Genomic DNA, 22106 nt, shown 5'->3' with positions numbered 1-22106 from the left:
GGTGGGGGCCTAATGCGCTTTCAGTTCATACACTGGAACAAGTTCTGGGCTATATAGAACAATGGTTTGTATACCCCTCTGAAAATAATTAAATTTCTTATTCTTCTAATCTCTAAAACAGGAAAGATCAGCCTGGGGTCCCAATATATTGTGGGATAATTTATTTATTTGACTTATTAGTTGCATATTACCCAAAGGTCTTACAACACATTTAAAAACAGAAACATAAATACATTACAGCATTACAAAGGATCCATATGTAACACACGCACCTTGACCACTATCACCCCTAGCAACCGTGGCCAATGGTCAGGGATGATGGGAGCTGTAGCCCAATAATATCTGGGATCCCAAGGCTGGGAAAGCCTTTTTTAGATAAACTAGAATGAATATAATGCCATTTGGGAGAAATTCTTTTTGAAGTGCATAAGAAACAGATTGATCATTTTCGATAAAGACACTTTTAATCAAGTGTAAGCACTTCAGTGTAACAGCCACCAGCTCATAAATCATAGGTTTAAAATTAAAAATCCCAAGCTGGTACTTCTGAAAAATTAGATTCTGAAGTGCTCTAGAGATAATTAGCTTGGCTTTTACTCTGTCAGCAAAGTCATTCTAAAGCCTTTAAGGCTTATACAGAAGAATCCAAATAAGTGCAAATGGAAGTCTTGTGCTTTCCTGCCCACCCCTTCTCACTACAGCCAATAGTTACTCTTCTTCCACTCCAAAAATCCATACCTGGAGTGGCATGCAATGTTGTTGTGGGGCCTGCAGTTTGAGGCAGAATCAACAGAATTTGAGAAATGCCTGCCACTTATGGAAGAGCAGTTTAGATTCAAGTCATACAATTTTGCAAAGCTGACTAGGAATATTTTATTTCAAAGACACTGGACACAGTTCAGAAAAACGGAAGTACAGATCAGCAAGTGGGAGCTGCACAAACATACAGGGTGGAGTGAAAGAAATGGGGTACAAATGGTGAAGAAAAGCCCTTTGCCCCGCTCTTGCACCTGCCACCCTTTCAGAGTTTCCTATTTCCCATCTGTTCCCATGCTCCACCCTTTACCCAGCTCTCACCCGTAGCCATTGGTGGTGGAGACAGAAAGAAAGTAAAGCACTGTATGTTCAATTTCTTACCCACACCTACAGGGCAGGACATAAATTGAAATATCCCTATAATCACTTACAAAAGATACAATCTATATCCATTGCTGGAATTGTATCAGCCATGAACAATGCATTTCATGCTACATTAACTCTGTGGAAATTAACTGATCCATATATAATTATACCTTGTGTGCTGTTTGTACTTCTAGAAAAGTCAGTGGAATTGAATTAAACATATAGGTAGTCTCAGACACACAGTGTATTTGTGTGTGTCTAGATTCTCCCCCCCCCCACACACACACACTAGATAGATAAACAGATAGACAGACTCTTCTGTCATCATCATTATTCCCTAAAATGTTGAATATTCAAATATATTTCCAAATGGACTGAAATAAAATTAATTTAGCAAGAATTTCACATGGGAACAGTAAACCAAGTTCACTGGGCAAACTCAAAATAACCTCTGTTGCTTGGGTAAAGCACATGAGGCATGCACAATTTATAAAGAATTACTTCTGAAATTTAAATCTACCCATATTCTTTATATATTGTCCTTTTTTAACTAAACAAAGGCAGAATCATGAATCCTTCAAACTGGAACATCAGTGGCTGCATTTCCCCCCTCCTTATAGACAATAAGGTGATAGAAGACATAACGGTTATTGACTACAGTATTATGATCCAGGGGTCTCAATGAACACGTGTGGGTTTTAGGTGCACCTAAAACTCCACCTACACATAGGCTGCTTTGTTCTTTTCACTGACTCGGGTAATGCTATATACATCCTATGAGGAATTCCACTTCACATGTGGGAGTTCCCACATGCAACAGGGGAGTCCTGGATGTGTGAAGCTCCACCAGAGCTTTGGTTCAGGTCCTACTAAGAAAATATATCTCTGTGAGATACATGTGCTTTGATTCACAGGGACTTGTTTTTGGGTAGACATTTTTTAGCAAGAACATGCTGTTAGACCCTTGGAAAATTTGCCACGAATACCCTACATTTTCTCTCATATCCAAATAGGCCAAGGGCCAAAAGGCTGATTCAGTCATGGTGCCTTAGGAATCCATCACTGCCCATGACATTCTACCACACAGTGCATGCAAAGTTACCAGATAGCAGCATATAGTAGTCCCTGCTCTGTCCCTGCTTACACTGTAGAGATGGTAGCATGGTTGAATGCTACCATTCTACCATGAAGCAGGCGAGATATGGTAATTCTTTTACTACTTTCCATCCACAAGCCCTTCATCAAAAGAGACATCACTGCATTGTGGGCGTGAAGAATGGAACTGCTGTCCAGGTCCATCATTGGTAATTGGTTTTTTGGGACCTGACTACTCCTCCTTGGTCAACTGTGACAGGCAAATAGTTTGGAGATATGTATGCCTGACATTTTTTGAAAGGCAATATGCAGCAGTGGTCTTCCCTTGTCCTATGAATCATCCAGTGACCTTTAAAGCTGACAACGAAATCTGACATTTTTTCTTTTGCCTGCTGTTTGTTTTCTGCGGTTTGAAAGCCTTTGCTGAACATTGTTTGTGCTGATAAAACCCAATAATTAATGATCTGCATAAGAAAAAATACGACTTCTGTATAGGATTTGCAGTGGCTGCCTGTTAATTACCAGCAATTAGGACTCCTCCCATTCATAGTACCTTCTGGGTGAAAAACAGCTATCCTCTGAGGTTCAAAATCTAGAGCAGCTTAAAGCCATATCTCTTTGCAAGTAAGGTTACCCCTTCAATATTTTGCATTGATGTTAATACATTTGTTTGAATTTAGCGAGTCCACACTTTTACTGCTTCACCATAGACTACATATGATTTGTTTATATTGATTTTTTTGGTCTCCTGTAGTATTCACTTTAAGTCGTCCGTGGCCAAAAAAAACCCCAAAAACCCCTAATAAATTTAATAACAACAATAATATTGCTTGCTAAAGTCCCCTGAAGATACTTGTTGGCCCATCTACTCTCTGACTCAAATGGCATCAAGACGCTGTGGACTACAATGCCCATCTCCCCTAACCATTAACCACGCTGTCTGTGGCTGACTGAAAGTCACCATTTGCATCCCCCTTGCTCCAAAGTCATTTCATACAACTTGTGCCAACAAATTCAAGTACTCTTGACAGGGAGACGCAACCAAACCAGGGAGAAGCAAACACTGGTTCTTACCGTGATAAGTTCCTTCTCCAGGTGAGGGGGCCCTGATAGGCCTGTGGCAAGTGGAGTGGGGCTGGGGCCTGCAGGTAGGCCCAGAGCCTGTGCCAGGCCAAGCAAACAGGAGCTGCTGGTCCCTCACAACCTCCGTGGCTGGGGGACTCGCTGCTGCTGCTGCTGCTGGATTCAGGGAGACTCCGGGTCCCCCTGCAGAGAGATCCATCTCTCAAACGGCTCTGAGGAAAGACCCTTCCGCTGCACTGAAGCCCTTTCGCGAGGCTGCCCACCCCACACAGAAAGCCTCCCAAGACTGTAGGCCCGGTGTGGGGTGGGAAGGCCATGAAATGGACGCCAGGAGAAGGGAAAGGAGAGAGTGGAAACCTGGCAGGAATTGCGGAAGGGAGCAGAAAGAGACAAAGGAAGAAGAAAGTCCATTCCAAGATGGCGTTCCCGCCTTTTCTCTTTTGCCTAGAGCAGCCGGCAAAGCCACCTGCGGTGGGGCTGTTAGGAAGTGGAACTGGAAATGGGCTTGTCTTAGCCTCACGTGTATTCTATAAAAAGATTTTACTGCCTGCCAGTAGGGAGATGGGCAGAGGCGACCCAAACAGCATCTCCCCCCCCTTCCTCCTACAGGAGAATGCCCCTCCTTTCAAGCAGCAACGTGTTACATTCACTTCACTTTTTAAGGTGCACACTTTAAAGCTTGTAATCTGTGAAGCCCAGTAATATCCTCCCAGGCCAGGATTGAACACCTGAAAACTGTTTTATACCAATCCAGAACACTGATACCAATATTGAGCCTATGAAACCAGTGTACTTCCTCCTTCAGAAGTTCACTTGGATCATGCTAGGAGCCAAGAGTCATCACGCAGCCTTAGTGGGCTTGGCTAAATGTATACCCCTATAGCCCCTTGTTGTCTCTTAGGGCAAGATTGCTGGAATAGGGCTCCTATCTTAAATTGAGCCAGATCATTTGTCCATATAGCACAGTGACATCTAGGTGTGAACTCTTTTTTGTTGTTTAGTTATTAATTCCAAGTGTTTATTTAATAAAGTTTCACTTAATTTCTTACTCATTTGCTACAATTACATTTGTTTCATGTCTGATGCAGAACTAGCATATTCTTTTCTTCAACTTCCATTTGTGTTGGCTTCCAGTTATTTCAGTGTGTGATCCAGACAGTCTTCGGCTGCCTGCAACTTTAGGGCCTCTATTCTAATGTTTAGACACCCAACTACTACTTCAAGGCATCAGATCTGCCACATCTCTGTTAGATTGCCTATAAAATGGGGGTGGGCTTTTTCCATTTCAAAAGGTGCACAGGCACAGCCTGTTCTCTTCCTCTCCCCCTGTAAGGCTGCTTCAACTGAAATGGGTGAAACAAATTTTAAAAAAGAGCAAATGTATTTTCATTTGGAATTATAACTAAAATGGAGCTCATTTGTTTCATTTATTATTTATTTTGAAAACAAATATACACTGGTCCTTTCAGCTCTGTTTCCAAAAGAGATGAAGCAGATTGAATGCGGGACCCTTTTCAAGAAAAGTATGTGCTCACCTACTGAGCTATGGGGGCAGGGGGTGATGTGTGAAGGATTGGTGATGTGTGAAGAATTGGTTCTAAATTTTCTGATCTGATTAAGTCTTTATTAATGCTGGAAGCTAAGACTGCAATTGTATGCACATTTAACATAGGACCACTTAATATAATGGAATTTACTTCTGAGTAAACAAGGCAAAGAACTGAGTTACAATGCATTTAGACTGCAATCTTAAACCAACTTACCAGGGTGTAAGTAAGCACCACTGACTTAGGGCTTACTTCTGAGTAGACATGGTTAGGCATGTACTATTAATTTATCTAATTAATTTCAAGTTGATGCCAAGCTGTCCTCCCCAGCCCCAATAGGTCTAAATATTGCATGCTCCAATATAATGCCCTCCTTGGGACTGTGGGAATCATATAAATGTTGCTTGTGATTTTATAGGATTCCTTATATTTCTACAAACATAAAATTGACAAATGTTTCTCAGCATGAAGTAGACTCAAAACAGATCTATTTTATATGCACACAAACCGTGTACATGGCTACTATAATTTTTACTAGCTAAATATTTGTAGCATATTGTAATGCCAGCCAATTGAAATGAGGTTAAATAAAAGACAAGCAGAGGCAGCAGTAAACCTCCAAAGATTTATTTTAACATACTGATCAGAACAGTTGTTTAAAAGCAAACAGTAAAACAGAAACTTTCTACTGTAAATCTATAGCAATGACATTTCTGTCAATTCAAATAGTGATCACTAGAGACTACAGTCCAAAGCTTAACCAAATTAAAATAGATTTACGGTGTTTGCAGATGGTGCTTATTGTGGTGATCAATGTTCCTCATTCATGGAAGTTTTCTTGCAGCAGTCACATGATATTGTCATCAGATGGCAATCTATTTCTTTTGTCTTTTAATCTGAATTTATTCTTTTAAGGGAAAATCCAGTATGTTAAAAAAACAACAACCACCTGTTATGATGTTTCATATATGGTATATTTTCTGAAACAACCTAAGCAAATACAACATGCCCCTTTCCCTCCCGCTCCCCCAAGAGCATGAAGCAAGTATTTATAGGAATAGTTTGCAAAGAATCACCATGTACTTTAACCTATAAATGCTCTCTGCACTGTCTAGCAGAGTTATTCCAGGTCCTCGCCTATTTGCACATGCCAAATGAAGCTTCGTGAAATGTGTCCCTTGATTTTTGTATTCTCTGAACTGTCATTTCTGCTTTCAGCTTTTCTGTTAGGGCAATTTGCTGTATTCTGTTGAACTATTCTTCAATCTATTCCTCCAGTTCCTAGACACTGTCATATGGGCTGCTGTCAACAGGTACATGGTAAGATTTTTATGACACAAATCCTTAGCCTCTCGCTCAACAAGCTGACAGTAAGGTCATGGGGTAGGGGTCACTTTCCTTTGTTGGGTGATCTACAATCCTGAAAATCTCCATCCAGGAAACCTGAATTTCTCTACACCGCCACACCATTTGTACTACTTCAACAATCCATATGTCATATTAACCCACCACCTAGAAGCATCCTCAGTAGCTGGAAACTAATTGCTATACATTTATGATGATAAGCAATATATGTCATAGAAGTAGCATGAATTTTTTAGGTCTTAATTCTGACAAAGACCAGTTGGTTCATTCTGTATTCTCTCTTCCAAACCCACAAATTATTGGATAAGATTTTATGGTGCGTTACTTTCTAAATATACAGTTTCCATTTTTGTGGAAGCTCTTAGTATATCTAGATTAAGACAGCTAGCTGTGTGTGATATTATCAAAAACAAAAATTTAGATTTAAATAATATAAATTTGCCCTGTAAAATTTCCTCATTAAAAATTCAGAAGATGATTAAGTTTTGCTTTCAGCAGACACTAATTGCATAGTTCAATAACCCCTCTGAACTTTGTTCACATTGGACTTATTTTTATTTGCTTTGACCAAACGAGCACAGAAGCAAAGCAAATATTGTCAATATTAAAACTTCTTTATTCCCGAGTTGTAGCCACAGATTATTATGTCTTTGAGTTACAGTGCATGAATACAAAATCTTTCCCAACTGCCTGTGTTTATGGATCCATACACACAGAATTGTTCTTTTTATCATTACCAAATAATTGGGGTCAATTCCCCACCCCCTGCTTCCCTTCTTCCCTTTGCAAGTTTGTATTCAAGCATGTGCAATCCTATGAACATTTAATTGGAAAAAGCAGGTATCTCAGTGGACTCAGGTAATTGTGTACTGCATAGGATTGAAGCCAAAGGCACATTAGCTAGAAAGCAGGTTCAATGAAATCAACAGATTTACTTCTGAGTATAGTCAAGAGTATGTGCTACACAGCTGGAAGGGTATTTATTTAAAAGGTTTATAGATCACCTTTCTACAAATGTTCTCCAATACAACTCAGAGTGCACTTTCAGTTTCCATTGATTAAATTACAGCCAGGTGTCTCTGTGTGTTTTTATGAAAAAGAAAGAAAGAACTGGGAGCTTGAGTTATGAAAGTTTTGAAAAGCTACTAAATATATACTTAGCAGCTGGTATCCGATCCACTCACAGACAGCAGAACAGAAAAGGCAATTTCTGTCAATCCCTCTCCCTACAGTACCCACTCCCCGCAAACTGCCCAACCCTCTAGGGTAGATTCAGAAGGGACATGAGAAACTGCATTGAAGATGAGAGGAGTCACAAAATTATTATCATACAGAGTGACCACAGCAGTTTTTGTGCCAAAACTGGCCCTAAACCCAGATTGAAATAGATCTAGAAAATTAGTTTCCTTCAAGAGCTCCTAGATATGGTCCACGACCACCTGCTCAAGAACCTTGCCCAATAAAGTTTCTGTAATTCAGTTCTGTTATTCTATTCTATTCTGCTTAAAAACCTCCAAGGAAGGAGAGTCTGTTCCACTGTCAAACAACTCTTCCTTGTCAAAAAACTCTTACTGATGTTTAAACAGAATCTCATCTCTTCTGACTTGAATCCATTGGTTTGGGTCCTAAAAGGGCAAGGGTCCTGAGCACAAGTGAACCCTGACAGATCCAAGCACGTTTGTCCACATCCTTGAGCCTTACTAACTGAAACTCATCCAACACAACCAGACTAGAAAGTGCTCTGGACACTCTTTGATATTCATCTGCTGTAACAGCAGAGTCAAGATCCCAGTGGATTCAAGCGATTTTATCCTCAAAATGCTTTGCATACAAGTCATAGTGGTTTTGCCACTTCCTTTTGGCTAAACTCTTAAGAAGTCTTGCACTACCTGGAAAAGCTCTGCCAGTTGACACAATGAGGATTCAATTCACTCCCACTAGGCAGGCATGATGATGACACCTCACCAGCGTTCAATTGTTTGTTTCCTCACTCTAAGCTCTGGAGTACACCAGGGAGCCAAGCAGGTTCCATGAAGCAGGAGAGGGCACTATGGGGCAATCATGTCAACGGCCTGAACCATTCAGATGTTCCAGAGGTCAAACAAGGTTTCGACAGCAGCACAAGTCGTATCAGCTGGAAAACCCCCAGAACTATCTGGAATCTCATTGGATCCATCAGCCTCTGAGGGTGGACCATCCTCATGGGTCCCCCACCTCTGTAGAGGGGGAAATGTGCTGAAAGCCTAAATCTCAACATGAAGTGATCTGATCATGACAAGGGACTGATGTCAATATCCCCCACTTTCAGACCTCCCTCTTCCTTCCCAGTTGAGAAAACAAGTTCCAGAGTGTGATCTGCCATATGTGTTGGGCCGGTGACATGTTGAGACAGCCCCACTGTTGTCATGGCAGCTATGAGTCACCCCAGAGTCAGTCACCTCAATATGGATGTTAAAGCCTCCTAAAGCTAGCAGTCTGGGAGTCCTCAACACCGCTTCTGAGACCAGTTCTGCCAGCTCAAGCAGGGAGACCGCTGGGCAGGGAGGTGGGTGGTAAACCAGCAGAATCTCTAATCACAATTGCCCATTGCTAGGGATGCACACTCTAGATCACTCCCCAACTGGACAAAGAAATGGAATTTCTACAGACTACAGCAGCTCCTCTTCTCCGACCCTCCTCTGCCCTGATGCTGCACCGAGTACCGAGGTGGGCACAGCTGGGTGAGACCTGCTCACCCACCCAGGTCTCAATGATACAGACCAGTTCGGCCTCCTCATTCATAATCAGATCATGGATGAGGGCGGCTTTACTCAGAACCAACCTGGCATTCAGCAGCAACAGCCACAGACTCAAGGGCTGGCTGATAGACAACCACAATTCCCCAGGTTGGAGGAAGGGCTAGCATATGGCACAGTCACTAGTTGCTTTTTGCCATATGCCCCTTCCCCGGCTTGTGCTTCCATACATCTCCTTGTCGAGAACCACTGAGAATAGGGTGGCCCCTGCTCTCCCTAGCTCCTCTCTCCCAGGTACATCCTACGTCCCTTCATTTAAAAACAACAAAATCCCCAAATTTTAAAGCACACACGTTAAAAGCAGTTAAAAACAATTCAAAACACTTTAAACAGGGCAATAAAAACAGCAGCAGAACCCTCCAGGCCAGGTGGGAAAGGCCTGTAAAGCAGGACGCAGGTCCTCCAGGACTCAAAGCAAAAAACGGTGCATCCCCCTCTGTTCTCTTTCCCAGTTTTACAGCCAGTCACATCTGAATACATGAAGGCCAAGAAACCATAATAAAACAGCTGACTTGGTAAATGTCTAAACTGCTGCACCAACATCTAAGTGGCACCAAAACTTAAAATTGCTAGGTCAATTACTGAAAACAAATTAGAACCACATGGTGTTAATTAGGTATTACTTAATGCAAAACAGATTCATCATAGAGTACTTAAATGGTTCTATTTGTTCCATTTCTTTTTTGCTTTTTCAACTATATGCATTATGGAAGAGGTGGTAAATCTTAAGAATATGGAGCATCATCATCAAAGTTCTGTAACAGAGCTGGACAAAAAAAAAAAACCTGGCATCATCTGTCTGTGGCTACATGGCAGCAAAACTATAACTATTTATGGGTGGCGCTAGACAGAAAAGTGTTCCAGATTAACTCATCCAGAACAAATAATGCCCCGTTTCAATTTTCGCCATGACTACCTCAATTTTTTAAACTTTTATGCAGGTCAACTCAGACAAAAGTCCCACTAGCTATGATGGGGTTATTGTCACATACAGATTTATTCATTTTCAGTAAGGTAAAGGTAAAGGTACCCCTGCCCGTACGGGCCAGTCTTGACAGACTCTGGGGTTGTGCGCCCATCTCACTTAAGAGGCCAGGGGCCAGCGCTGTCCGGAGACACTTCCGGGTCACGTGGCCAGCGTGACATCGCTGCTCTGGCGAGCCAGAGCCGCACACGGAAACGCCGTTTACCTTCCCGCTGGTAAGCGGTCCCTATTTATCTACTTGCACCCGGGGGTGCTTTCGAACTGCTAGGTTGGCAGGCGCTGGGACCGAGCAACGGGAGCGCACCCCGCTGCGGGGATTTGAACCGCCGACCTTTCGATCGGCAAGCCCTAGGCACTGAGGCTTTTACCCACAGCGCCACCCGCGTCCCTCATTCATTTTCAGTACTGTAGACCAATACAGCTGCTGTTCTGGAAAGCAAGTGAAAGTAACTCCTTTCTAACTTTACTGTACTATATGCACACAAACTGGAGGGGTAAGAAAGGGAAAATAAGAAATGGGAAAGAGAAATTCTAATGGGAAGGCAGAATTGGGCAGCTTCAGAAAGCAGCAGGGGTTGCATAAAGTGGGGCTGGGATTGTAACTTGCACATCTGTGTCCATCTGTGAACAGTGCAACAGAGTGTTCTTTTGCAGCATTTCTTGTAAGCATTAATAGTTGAATGAGGTGGAGCTCTTGGATTCATCCTTTTTTGTTCTATTTTTGTCCAAGGAATTCCGCAGCTGCAACTAATCTGTCATGTTATTCCCATTTGCTCTCAATTTTTAAAACTGGTAACCTGTCATAAGAAATATAAATGAGTGATACGTAAGAGGGGAATCAAAAATCCTGTTGAACAGCTCTCTTAAAAATTTTTTAAAATCTTTGGCAAAGTTTTTAGGATGTTCTTCATCTGTTAACTAAAGACAGTTGTAATGTGGCAGCTTGAGTAGAAAAAACCCAAAAGTACTGTAGTGGAGAACAGCTATAAAAAAAAGACTGGAAAGAATGCAAACTGGGATGCCTTGGTGTGAAAGTGCTGAACTGATTACAGTGGTACCTCGGGTTACATACGCTTCAGGTTACATACACTTCAGGTTACAGACTCCGCTAACCCAGAAATAATACCTCGGGTTAAGAACTTTGCTTCAGGATAAGAACAGAAATCGTGCTCCAGCCACACGGCAGTAGCAGGAGGCCCCATTAGCTAAAGTGGTGCTTCAGGTTAAGAACGGACCTCCGGAACGAATTAAGTACTTAACCCGAGGTACCACTGTATTGTGCCCAGCCAAAAGAACATTAATGACTTGTGGAATACTCTTATCTTTTGTTTTGCAAAACAAGTGCATTGACACATTAACTTGGATCCCAAGAAGGACTCATGGTACAGGGTTGGTGGAAAGGAATTTCTATGGCCCCTAAAATAAGGAGACCCTCTGTGGTGACCTGCGGCAGATGAACTGATCAAAATTGGGCTCAGGCAGCGTCCATGAGCAAGGTCTCACTAATGGATGACAATGGTAATAATGTTCTTTCCATTTTTGATATCCAGTGCATAAGATGTTCAGCTGTAACAGAATGCTGTTTATTAAGATACTTCATGGCTATTGAACTTCATGGGTGTTGATCGATCTTCTGAAACGTATTACAGACATTTACATTTTTTTAAAAAAACACTCTCACTGTAGGCCCTCTATGATTTTATCACCAACATTCAGCGTCAAATCCTGGAACATTTACCGTATTTTTTGCACCATAACACTCACTTTTTTCCTCCTAGAAAGTAAGGGGAAATGTCTGTGCGTGTTATGGAGGGAATGCCTACGGGTGGCATGCCTACAGATTTTCCTCCTCTAAAAACTACGTGCGTGTTATGGTCAGGTGCGTGTTATAGAGCGAAAAATACGGTATACTAGCAAAGAGAAGAGGACCACCAGGACAGGAATTCTACTCAGTCCTCATTACTGTTGCAAAGGGAATGTGTTCAGTGGAGAAGCTGCAATGATCCATCTTGCCTCACCAACATATCTTTGAAGCAGACACAGGGAACAAAGTGATGTGGATGGGAATGGATCAGCCCCTCTAGACAAGTAATTATTTCATAGTCGGGAAGAGCCATGGTGGCAATATTGAGACCCAGCATTCGGGAGACGACTTCTCTGAAGTCCGCCAGCTGTAAAAACAAAAGGGGGGGGGGAAAGATTAAATTATATCTCATGTCTCCTCCTCCCATACCAATCTGTCCATGCCATAAGCATCTGAAGATCTTCTTCAATTCTCATGCCATTTATTTTAAGGTGGGTGGTGGGCAGGCAGAGAGCCTTTGGGGTGAGGCACCCTGCCAAGGAATGCAGGGAGTGTTCCCGGTGTCTGTTGTTATTTTGGGGCCAGAGGAAGATGATTTTGCTTGTTTGCTGCCCTTTTAAGATGCTTGGGGGTTTATACCAATTTAAGTTTGAATGTTTTATGCTGCTGTTTTATTGCTATTGCTATTGCTATTTCTATTGCTACTGCTTTGTTTGTCTGAAAAGACTTTTGTTTTCAATATTAATCCTAACAAAAAATAACACATTGCATAACGAAAATGTAAATGAATGTAAATGAATATAACCAAGAGCATATTACAAAATTATAAGAATGTAAATAATAGGTAAGTGCTGGACAAAGTTCTATAAATTTAATTTATTGTCTTTTTTCTCTTATATAACATGTAAAATTGATTACTATTATTATGTTCCAAATCCTCTCAAGCCAAGCTAAAAATGATGATGCTTTCCACACTTTGGTCATTTTTTAAAAGATTTGAACCTATTTCCAGGTCTAACTCTCATACTGTATCTTGTAGATAATTCAGTAACAATATTTTTGTGTAATTTAATAACAAATATCCAGTCTTTTCTAAAATAATAATTTTGAATGGTAAACCAACATGTCTGATTTACTGGACAGCGTGTGTGTGTGTGTGTGTGTGTGTGTGTGTGTGTATACAATTTGCACATTGACCATTACATCTCCAGCACTTGTCATCACAGTATACCCTAGAAAGTACCACACGGTTCTATCCGAAGACAGAATTAGGATTCAAGGTGACCTTAACAAATTGGAGAACTGGGCCAAAACTATCAAAACCAATTTTAACATGGACAGATATGAGCTTCTGCACTTAGGCAGGAATAACCAGCTGCATAATTCTATGATTCTATGCTGGGAACATGCAATATCTCTGCAACAAGAGTGCCACTATAAAGAAGTTGTTCTCTTCCTTTGGCTTTATGATGAGCTCCAAATTGTTTTGTTCTGTCTGTGGTAGGAGAGAGGTTTTATATTGCTATTTTTATTTGGGGGGGGTGTTTTAGTTATTATATTTTGCATTTCTAATGTATAATGCTTAGTTTTGCAGAGAATTTTATAGATTGGTAGCCATAGAAATTTTAATGAAAACAATGATTATCATCATAAAAAAGAAAGTTTACAATAATTTATAAAATGCATAGAATGCAAACTATGAAAAATAAAATTATTGCCTTTCTAGTATAAAATCACACCAAGAAACGAGCCCAATGTCACTAAAAAGCTTTACACCTCCTTTCCAAAAAACCAAAGCGGGGTGTTAAAATTTGGCAGGGACTCTTTGCAAGGATGGGGAATCTTTTCTCTGTTGATGGTTATACTCCCTTGGGTGGGAGTATTTACTGGAAGATGCCTCATGCGGATGGTGAGTGAGATCAAAGCCAGAAGTGGGTGGAGCCAGAGCCAATGGTGTTTAACAATGTACTTGAGTATCACCGTCCAAGGTGGTTTGCCAGACTTGGAGGCTACAGCAATGGCCCTTGACATTTCCCCCTCATCCTCCCTTTGCTGTTTCTTTCTCTCTCTCTCTCTCTCTCTCTCTCTCTCTCTCTCTTTGTGTGTGTGGATGGGACATGTGTGTGTGTGTGTGTGTGTGGATGGGTGGTGTATATGCATGTCTGTCTGTTGGGTGTGATGCAGTGGCTCTCTTTATTACATAATACTGAATAAAGATTATAAATTAAAAGAAATTATAAAAAGGTAAAGGGACCCCTGACCATTAGGTCCAGTCGTGGCCGATTCTGGGGTTGCGGCGCTCATCTCGCTTTACTGGCCAAGGGAGCCGGCGTACATGTGGCCAGCATGACTAAGCCGCTTCTGCCAAACCACTTCAGGCATATAGGTACTCACATAAAACAATAAAAAGTTGCAGAGGGACTTGTAAAACCCATCTAGTCTAAATGCCTGAATGATGCAGGAAACCCAGAACTAGAGTAATACCCAACAGGTGGCTGTCTAGCCTCTGCCTGAAGATGTCCAGTGTGGGAGAGCTCACCTCAGCAGAAATGCACATCTCCACAGGAAAAAAATGCATGTGGAAATCTAGCATGACTCAATAAGGCTAGATCCTTGACCTCTAGCTTTCTGTGCAGAAAGGATTTTATTTATTTATTTTGTATGAAAGAACAGTCAGTCATATGAGTCCTTGGATTTTATCTGAAATGATAAAACCCTGCTTCAGGGTTTACCACCTCCATGAAAAGTATTGAGTAGTCAGAAAGAAAGAAAGATGGATGGATAAATATTCAGCTTAGGTTTCCTTTCCTGCTCAGTTGCAGGAAAAAAGCTGGAAGCGATTGTCTTCTGCAAAATATCCAACTTGAAAATTCAATAACTTTTAGTCAAAGCAGTTGAGAAAGAATCTGAAGTTCTGTTTATTTTATACTGCAACCACACATTAAATATTACACACTTCATTGCATGACTTGAATCAATGTCAAAATATATTCAGATCTTTGTGGTTCATTGTGTCCAAAAAGGTCTTTTTCCAAATGCTTATAATTGTTTGTGCTCTTTAATCTGGTGTTATTAGAATAGGTGGCATTTGATGCAACAGATTGCATTATCCTTGTTTTGAGACTAAAGACAAGCTGTCAGAAATCTGCCCAAGAGAAGTGCTATTATCAAATGAAGTGCTTTCTATAAATCAACTACTTTTATTCATGGAAAAGGGCAACCACTTCTAGTCTATGAGTGCTGTGCTATACTGTGTGAGCAGTTTAATCTCAAAGCTTTTGTATAAAATGCAGAAGCCACTCTGGCTGTGAAGGTGTAAGGAAGGTCTGTCCAATATTTTGTGGGCCCTGAGAAGAGGCATCTTCAGAGCAAAGCAGAAGAGGCTACCCTGGAACCCCTTCAATGGTCATTGGACTCCAACTCCCATCAGCCCCACCCAACGTGGCCAATGGTCAGGACTGATGGGAGCTGTAGTCCAACAAGCTGTGGAGAGCTTGGAGGGAAGAAAGGTGAGGTGCTTACATCTACTCTGAGACCATTTGAGGTGGAATGATTGTGAGAGCGATATTAGCTGGGGAAATAAATAGCTCTGGCTGAAGAACAGGAAGAAGTGAATGCTTATTTGTTTCACATGGAACCAACACAGCCAGTACACTGATCACTATCATGCCTGATTGCCAACTAGTCCCCTGAGAGTTCTATTGAAAAATCTTTTTTACACGTAAACCCATAAAGAGTAGTCAGTGCTTTTATATTTTTAGCCAGTGCCATCAGTATAATTACCAATATGCTGACTCAATGAAGTTTGGAAGTAGGGTGGCAATTATGTATTTTATATACAGAAGCCCTTAAAACATTATACAGCATCCACCCCACAAATTTGTGATCTCCACAGCTCAGTGTGCTTTTGAGTGTGAGAGATAGGGCAAAAAGAGTTGGACTGGTAAATTCTTTTTGACACTGGCTACCTTAACGGACTTGAACTGGACCTAACAGTCAGGGGTCCCTTTACCTTGAAATGTAGTGATGTATTGAAGTGAGAGCTGAACCTTAAAAAAGGCTGATCGCTGAAGAATTAATGCTTTTGAATTATGGTGCTGGAGGAGACTCTTGAGAGTCCCATGGACTGCAAGAAGATCATACCTATCTATACTAAAGGAAATCAGCCCTGAGTGCTCACTGGAAGGACAGATCCTGAAGCTGAGGCTCCAATACTTTGGCCACCTCCCTGGAGAAGACCCTGATGTTGGGAAAGATTGAGGGGACAAGGAGAAGGGGCAACAGAGGACGAGATGGTTGGACAGTGATTTCAAAGCTACTAACATGAGTTTGATCAAACTGCGGGAGGCAGTGGAAGACAGGAGTGCCTGGTGTGCTCTGGTCCGTGGGGTTACGAAGAGTCGGACACGACTAAACAACTAAACAACAACAACCTTGAAATGGCATAAATAATACACTAGTAAAAAAAGAAGTCTTCTTTCACTTATGGAGTTTAACTTTTTGCAAACTAAAGAGTATTTTTTAAACTCACACCAACAAAAAGGAATATGACATTTGAAGCACACACCCGAAATTGCTTCAGAAACCAAGTTGCTAAATGCCAAGAGATGCTTGTCAGTCATATTGTTACATACCTGTTTCTCTCTTTTCATCACTGCCTGTAGAGTAGATTTAAGTGTTCCCAGTTCACTGGTAACAGATTCCAGTCTGTTTTTGGCCTTCTCTTTATCTTCCTTTGCTTCACGCTCTACATCATGCAACTCTGATTTGACAGAGGTCAGCTGCTTCTCAGCCTTTGCCTTCATCTTTTCCAGCTTCTCTTGGGACTTGCTTAGATCTTCTATGGTTCTGTCCTGCTCCAGTGTCCTGATCTGTGAACAAATTCCAGAGTTGCCTCAGGAGGAGTGTAAACAGTAGGCTATCTAGCGCAAGGGGGTATAAAGCTAAACTACATAAGATGTGAGAGATCCCTGCTGAGATCTCTTGAGGTTTACATTTTTTTATGTAAAAGCAGCCAGTTTTGATTGCTGGGGTGCAGAGGATGGTGTGGTTAAACTTCTGCATGCCCTCGCGCTGTTTTATTGATCTAACCTCAGATGCCTATTTGCCTTGTTGAATAAGACATTGTATATCTCCCCACCCCTGGAATAAATTGCAGCTTTGGCTGGGTGGGGGTGGTTTGATTAGAAAATGGTGTGAAGGGAAAGTTAAACTCCACTCCCCTTAATGTGGGGCTGAAAATGTATGCTTTGGAGTAATCAGATGCAGAGAGGGGGAGAAGCCAGCAATTAATCCGGGGAATTTTTACACAGGGTGTGTGCTCTACTGCCAAGGCCCTTGCCTACATTTACCCAGAAACAAGTGGTGCTGAGTAGACTTGCATAGGCTTGTGTTATTAGCTACTAAGACATTAAGCAGAAGTCCAAGATTCTGAAGAACACAAATTTCTTAGCATTTCTAAATTACTCTATTTTGCACAGTACTCAGCATGAGCTGAACAGTTTTGGATACACATATGTAAATTTTAAACTATCCACTGGCATTTGTACACCTTTTGAGCATGGCTTAAAAGAGATAGGTATCATATTCCCCCACCTTCAGTTCGTTGGTGTCAGCCAGTTTAGCTTTCAGGTCTGTATTTGTTTCTCTTGCTAAGACAAGTTCATTCTGTAATCTGTCCACCTTTTTTTGTAGCTTTCTGACCATCAGGTTGGCCTCATCTCTTTCCACAGCCAGGGCTGTGCGCACTTGCTTCTCTTCTTCTAGCTGTGCTATCTTCTGACGCAAAAGTTTCATGTGTAGCTCTTTGCTGTCAAGCTGCTCTTTTTGAGTTCTCAACTACATTGAAAAGTTAAAAAGTAGTGAACACACATACACACGTCACAAAATCACACTTCACCGTGAAATGTAATGGTGAATATTTATTTATTTGCCACCTGCAGAAAACATATGAATGTTAACATTTTTTGCAGATGTTAGTGGGATCTTTGAAGGGCAGACAAGGAATGCCGCCAAAGATCAGCAGGAGGTGGACACTGACTTGGGACAGTGGAGATTTGAGTGACTGAGTGGAATGGGTTACTGTTTTAGGATGTTGTCTAAGGGTTTGCATCTTTCTGTTCTTCTCGGGGAATGGAGATTGCTTTTTAAACTAAGCTGCATCTAGGCAGCAAATCACTCAACAGAATGGCTGTTGTGTGGTTGAGAAATGGGGTCACTAAAGCCATTGGGAATGACACTGTGTAGTGATGAAGAATTCTTACCTGGACACTACAAAAGAGATGACTGACCCCATAGACTACTCATAGAGGAAACCATATTTTTTCTCATACATGGTCCTAGTAATGATGTTCCCACTACCCCGGAATCTCTAAGAACTGTAACTTCTCTCCCAAATTTCTCTCTTTTGCTTCTGCTCAAAGGTCTGTCAAAAGTGATGGGGAGGATTTTGCCAAAAAGCTCAAGGCAGCATACATGTTTGTCACTCTCCCCCATTTTTATACTCACAACAAATCTCCCTGATACTGATCTGACACAAACTGCTAGAGTAACTACCCCACACAGGTCTAAATAATCAGGCACTGCACTTTATTATGTTTTGAAAGGTGGCATTCTCAAATCTTGCTCCACTTTTCCTACCTTTCTTTGTAGATTGCGAGCCATGATCTTATTCTCAGTTAACGTGTCTCCTTCCAGTTTGATCAATTGGTCTGCACGAGCCAATACTGCATCCAACCTCATATCAAATCCAATATCCGCTGCCATTCTGTCAAGATTCATCCTTTCAGAAAGTTGATCCAGGAATTTAAGATACTTCAGAGAATGGGAAGAAATGCAGAAATAAATGAAAAGAGGCAACAAAAATACATTCAAATAGGGAAAGTGCTTTCTTTTTCCCTAGTAGGTGCTTTGATAATGTAATTATTTCTATACATAACTGGTGGAATTCAGGCAGGGTTCGTGTGCACAAAACAGGGTCTGCTTGGCTATAGGAAGACTTTATATCAAGACAGACTATTGGTCCATCTAGCTCAGCAGTTCTCCAGGGTTTCACCTGGGGGATGTTCCCAGTCCTATTTGGAGATGTTGGGCATTGAACCAGGGACCTTCTGCATGGAAAGCAGATGTCATACCTCTGAGCTACAGTTCTTCCATATCTTCTCACTGGGCCAGGCAGCAAAAGCCCCTGAACCACTCAGAAAGGCTATGCTGGATGACATTGTGGACATGCAATGGTGGTGGAGAAAAACTGCTTCATTGCCATCTTCACACCACAGGGTAGGTTCAATAATGTTTCTTACGTTTCATTGGACTAGTTAGCAGTCACATAAACATAGCCACTTTTCTTTAATAAGTGTACCGGATGATCTAGCACTAACTTCCCCTGAATTCCATATTGATTTTTATCAGCATGCCTTCCCCCAAACACTCAGCCACCAGGGTCATATTACTTCAGCAAACATCCAGTTGAATGACCCATTCGCTCCCAGAGCCACAGTCACAGAATCATCTAGCAGGTGGAAAAAAAATGTTGGATTTTGACCAAGCTGTCACTCCCCTGATTCATATGAGAAAATGACCTCCTGCAGACAGTTCTCTCTCAACACCAGGAAAGTCATTTAAAAAGCAACATGTCCTAAATATGTGTTTCTCACAGTAGGTGGTTTTGAAACTGGGGCCAAGGTTAGCTGGAAGGAGGCTGCATAACATGACCTATAAAGCAAATTAGCTAAGAGGCAATATGTGCAGGAAAGATCAGTTCTGCAAAGAAAAAGAAAAGGAAAGAAAGAACAGCTTGCAGGGATACATATTAGATTAAGCTACCGTATCAGAATTTTTAAACACACAAGTTGAATTTATTTTCCCGTTGTTCCCATTTATGCTATCACACCAATCATGTATATAGCACATTTTTAATGTGTGCAAATCAGAAAGCAAACAAGAAGGGCTGTTCTGAATAATGCAGGTCGTTGGTGTGTACCAAAAGCAACCCCCCTCCAAATAAATGTAAGACTTTTAAGGTGCTACAAAGCTCTTTTGTGTATTTGCTGTAACAGACTACTATAACTACATCTCTGGAGCCAAATTAACCAAGATAGGAAACTGCATCATCTTGCAGATCCTAAGAAATGCACTGGATTTCTTTTCAAGCTTTGCTCCTAAAAATAGCTTAGGTAGTTTGTAAGTAACTCTTCAATCTCATATTAAATATATTGTTTCATTTTTCCATTTCCCAACTTCTGGGCAGTTCCTGGAGAGCTTTACATAGTCAGTTTCCTTTAGAGTAGGAATGGGGAACCTCTCCAGATGCTCCACAGCCAGCATCACCAGCGGTGAGGGATGGTGAACGTTGTGGTCCAGCAACATCTGGAGGGCCACAGGTTCCCCATCCCTAATTTAAAGGCCCAACTCCTTAAGATTCTAGGTTTAATAATGTGTACAACTTTTACATTACTAGGATATTGCAGGCTGTAGGTACGGAAACAGTCAGGCAGCAAGCAGTGCTAATCTAAACTCCCAAGCACCCCATGAAACTTCAGCCACTTTTCTCAGCTAGCTTTGAAACTCAAAACTAACTCCTTTTTCTCTGGGCAAATGTAAAAGTTATCCTTTGGGGTTCCTGGCAGTACTCTGCAACTACAGTATAATACAGTTGAAGAACCTTGAGCAGCAGTGGTCAGTTACATGAGTTATTCTGATGACTGGAAATGGTCAAGTTTACTGAAAGACTTACTTATTCATCAGAAGATGTTTATAATAATATGATCAAACCAGTATATTGTAACATGAATTCTGTTGCATTTGGGGCTCTCTCTCTAGCTACCCTTGTGCACATACTATGAATAGAAGCTATTACTTTTTGTTTCTCGAGCTTCAAAGCATCTCGTATCACGTCCCCAGATACCAGCTCCGCTTCCAGACACATCAATTGATCGTGAAGTGTCTCAGATTTGTTTTCTGCTTTTCTGGTCCTCTGCAAAACTTCCTGGTGTGATGCAGCCTGAGTCTCCAGTGCCTCAGTCAGTTTAGCTATTTGGGTTTCAAGCTGGGATACCATCTAAGGGGGGGGCGGGAGGAGAAAGCAAACTAAAGTCAGAGACTGAGCTTGAAACTAAACTGTGGTGCAAGAAAGACATTGCCAAACTTTCAGAAATAGATTACACAACAAATAGGCATATGACAACTAACATTTTAACACTGTATTTGAATAAATAACAAATAGCTACTTCAAGCCTGAGATTGTTTGCCAACCAGCTCTTAAGTATGTATTTGATTACTTGATTGTAATATAGGTAGATGACATCTTATATTGCCAATCAACCATCACTGAACCATCACTGGAATTTGCAGTCCATGTGAGGCTTATAGATCAGGCTTCCTCAGACGTGGCCCTCCAGATGTTTTTGGCCTACAACTCCCATGAGCTAGCAGACCCAGTGGTAGGGATGATGGGAATTGTAGTCTCAAAACATCTGGAGGGCCGAGTTTGAGGAAGCCTGCTATAGATTGTGCCAGGCTGATTCAGTGTGCCAAGCACATACAAAACTTAGCTAATGGGGATCTGTCTACATGGACTTCTCCAAATCAGAAGTCCTTCTCAGAAACAAAAGGCTGGGTGGGGTGGGGGATGATAGACAGATAGAAGAGTAACAGGCTTTGGACCACAGTTTGTGGCAGGCAAGCTGGACAATGAACTAGGTTTCAAGTTGGACAGATAGCCAGAGAAAATAAACAAAGGCTGGTCTGACAACAAAAATCCCATTCCATCATTGGCAGGCAGACCTGGGCCAGTAGACCACATACCAATAAAATATGACAGGCCATAGTGTGAGAAGCCAGTAAGACCATGCTCTGGCCAGATACCCAGGAACAAGAGTGTGGTCTATTAAATTGCAGAACTTGAAAGCAGCTGAGGCATGAGGCAAGCAATAGATTGACTTTTGGAATGAGCAACTTAATATATTTTAAAAACATATTTGACATTAAAACAGGAATGCTTTTAAGACATGCATTTTGCGCCGACTTAAAACAAAAAACCTAAAACCAGGGTAGCCAAAGCCAAAAAAGCAGACTAAACCCTATTATGCAAGCCCGTATAAATGATTAAAATGTGTTTTAACTGTTAACTTTACAAATCTTCCATTAGACTCTTATAATTAAGAGTATTAGATTCCACTCACCACATTAATAAGATGGTTTAAATTTAATTGTACTTCTCTGTAGTGGTTTAGGTATTTATTTGTACAGTTTTAGCTCCATTCTCAAAATATTGTTAAATTATGTTCCTGATTAGCAGATGTAAACCACGT

At 41.4% G+C, this 22106-nt stretch overlaps 2 protein-coding genes and 1 long non-coding RNA gene across 5 annotated transcripts in view; all 3 read right to left on the bottom strand.

Annotated features, from left to right (window-relative positions):
- ESR1 (estrogen receptor 1) overlaps window positions 1–4291 on the bottom strand; it is a 200154-nt gene extending 195863 nt beyond the window's left edge. For 2 of the 3 annotated variants that reach the window (XM_083732427.1, XM_083732429.1), the window contains exon 1: window positions 3292–4291. The gene's annotated coding sequence lies outside the window, so the exon portion shown is untranslated. The remainder of the gene's footprint in view (window positions 1–3291) is intronic. The other variant, XM_083732422.1, reaches the window with a different exon arrangement.
- A 1167-nt stretch (window positions 4292–5458) lies between these two features.
- Window positions 5459–10018, bottom strand: LOC310841700. The gene is made up of 2 exons (XR_014562705.1): window positions 8858–10018; window positions 5459–8679 (listed from the first exon to the last, which is right to left on the bottom strand). It is a non-coding gene; the product is annotated as an uncharacterized lncRNA (long non-coding RNA).
- Window positions 10019–10710: 692 nt separating this feature from the next.
- LOC310841186 (uncharacterized protein) overlaps window positions 10711–22106 on the bottom strand; it is a 65466-nt gene continuing 54070 nt past the window's right edge. The window contains exons 17-23 of the mRNA XM_083731772.1: window positions 20654–20854; window positions 18436–18609; window positions 17392–17634; window positions 16431–16667; window positions 11901–12163; window positions 11262–11729; window positions 10711–11034 (exon numbers count right to left, since the gene is read on the bottom strand). Of these exons, the coding sequence (XP_083587898.1) occupies window positions 11975–12163; window positions 16431–16667; window positions 17392–17634; window positions 18436–18609; window positions 20654–20854 (1044 nt within the window). The 3' untranslated portion in view covers window positions 10711–11034; window positions 11262–11729; window positions 11901–11974. The remainder of the gene's footprint in view (window positions 11035–11261; window positions 11730–11900; window positions 12164–16430; window positions 16668–17391; window positions 17635–18435; window positions 18610–20653; window positions 20855–22106) is intronic.

This window comes from Podarcis gaigeae (genome assembly GCF_964106915.1).
Source record: "Podarcis gaigeae genome assembly, chromosome: 3".
In the NCBI taxonomy this organism is placed as follows: domain Eukaryota; kingdom Metazoa; phylum Chordata; class Lepidosauria; order Squamata; family Lacertidae; genus Podarcis; species Podarcis gaigeae.
This window is presented reverse-complemented; position numbering and strand designations above follow the sequence as displayed.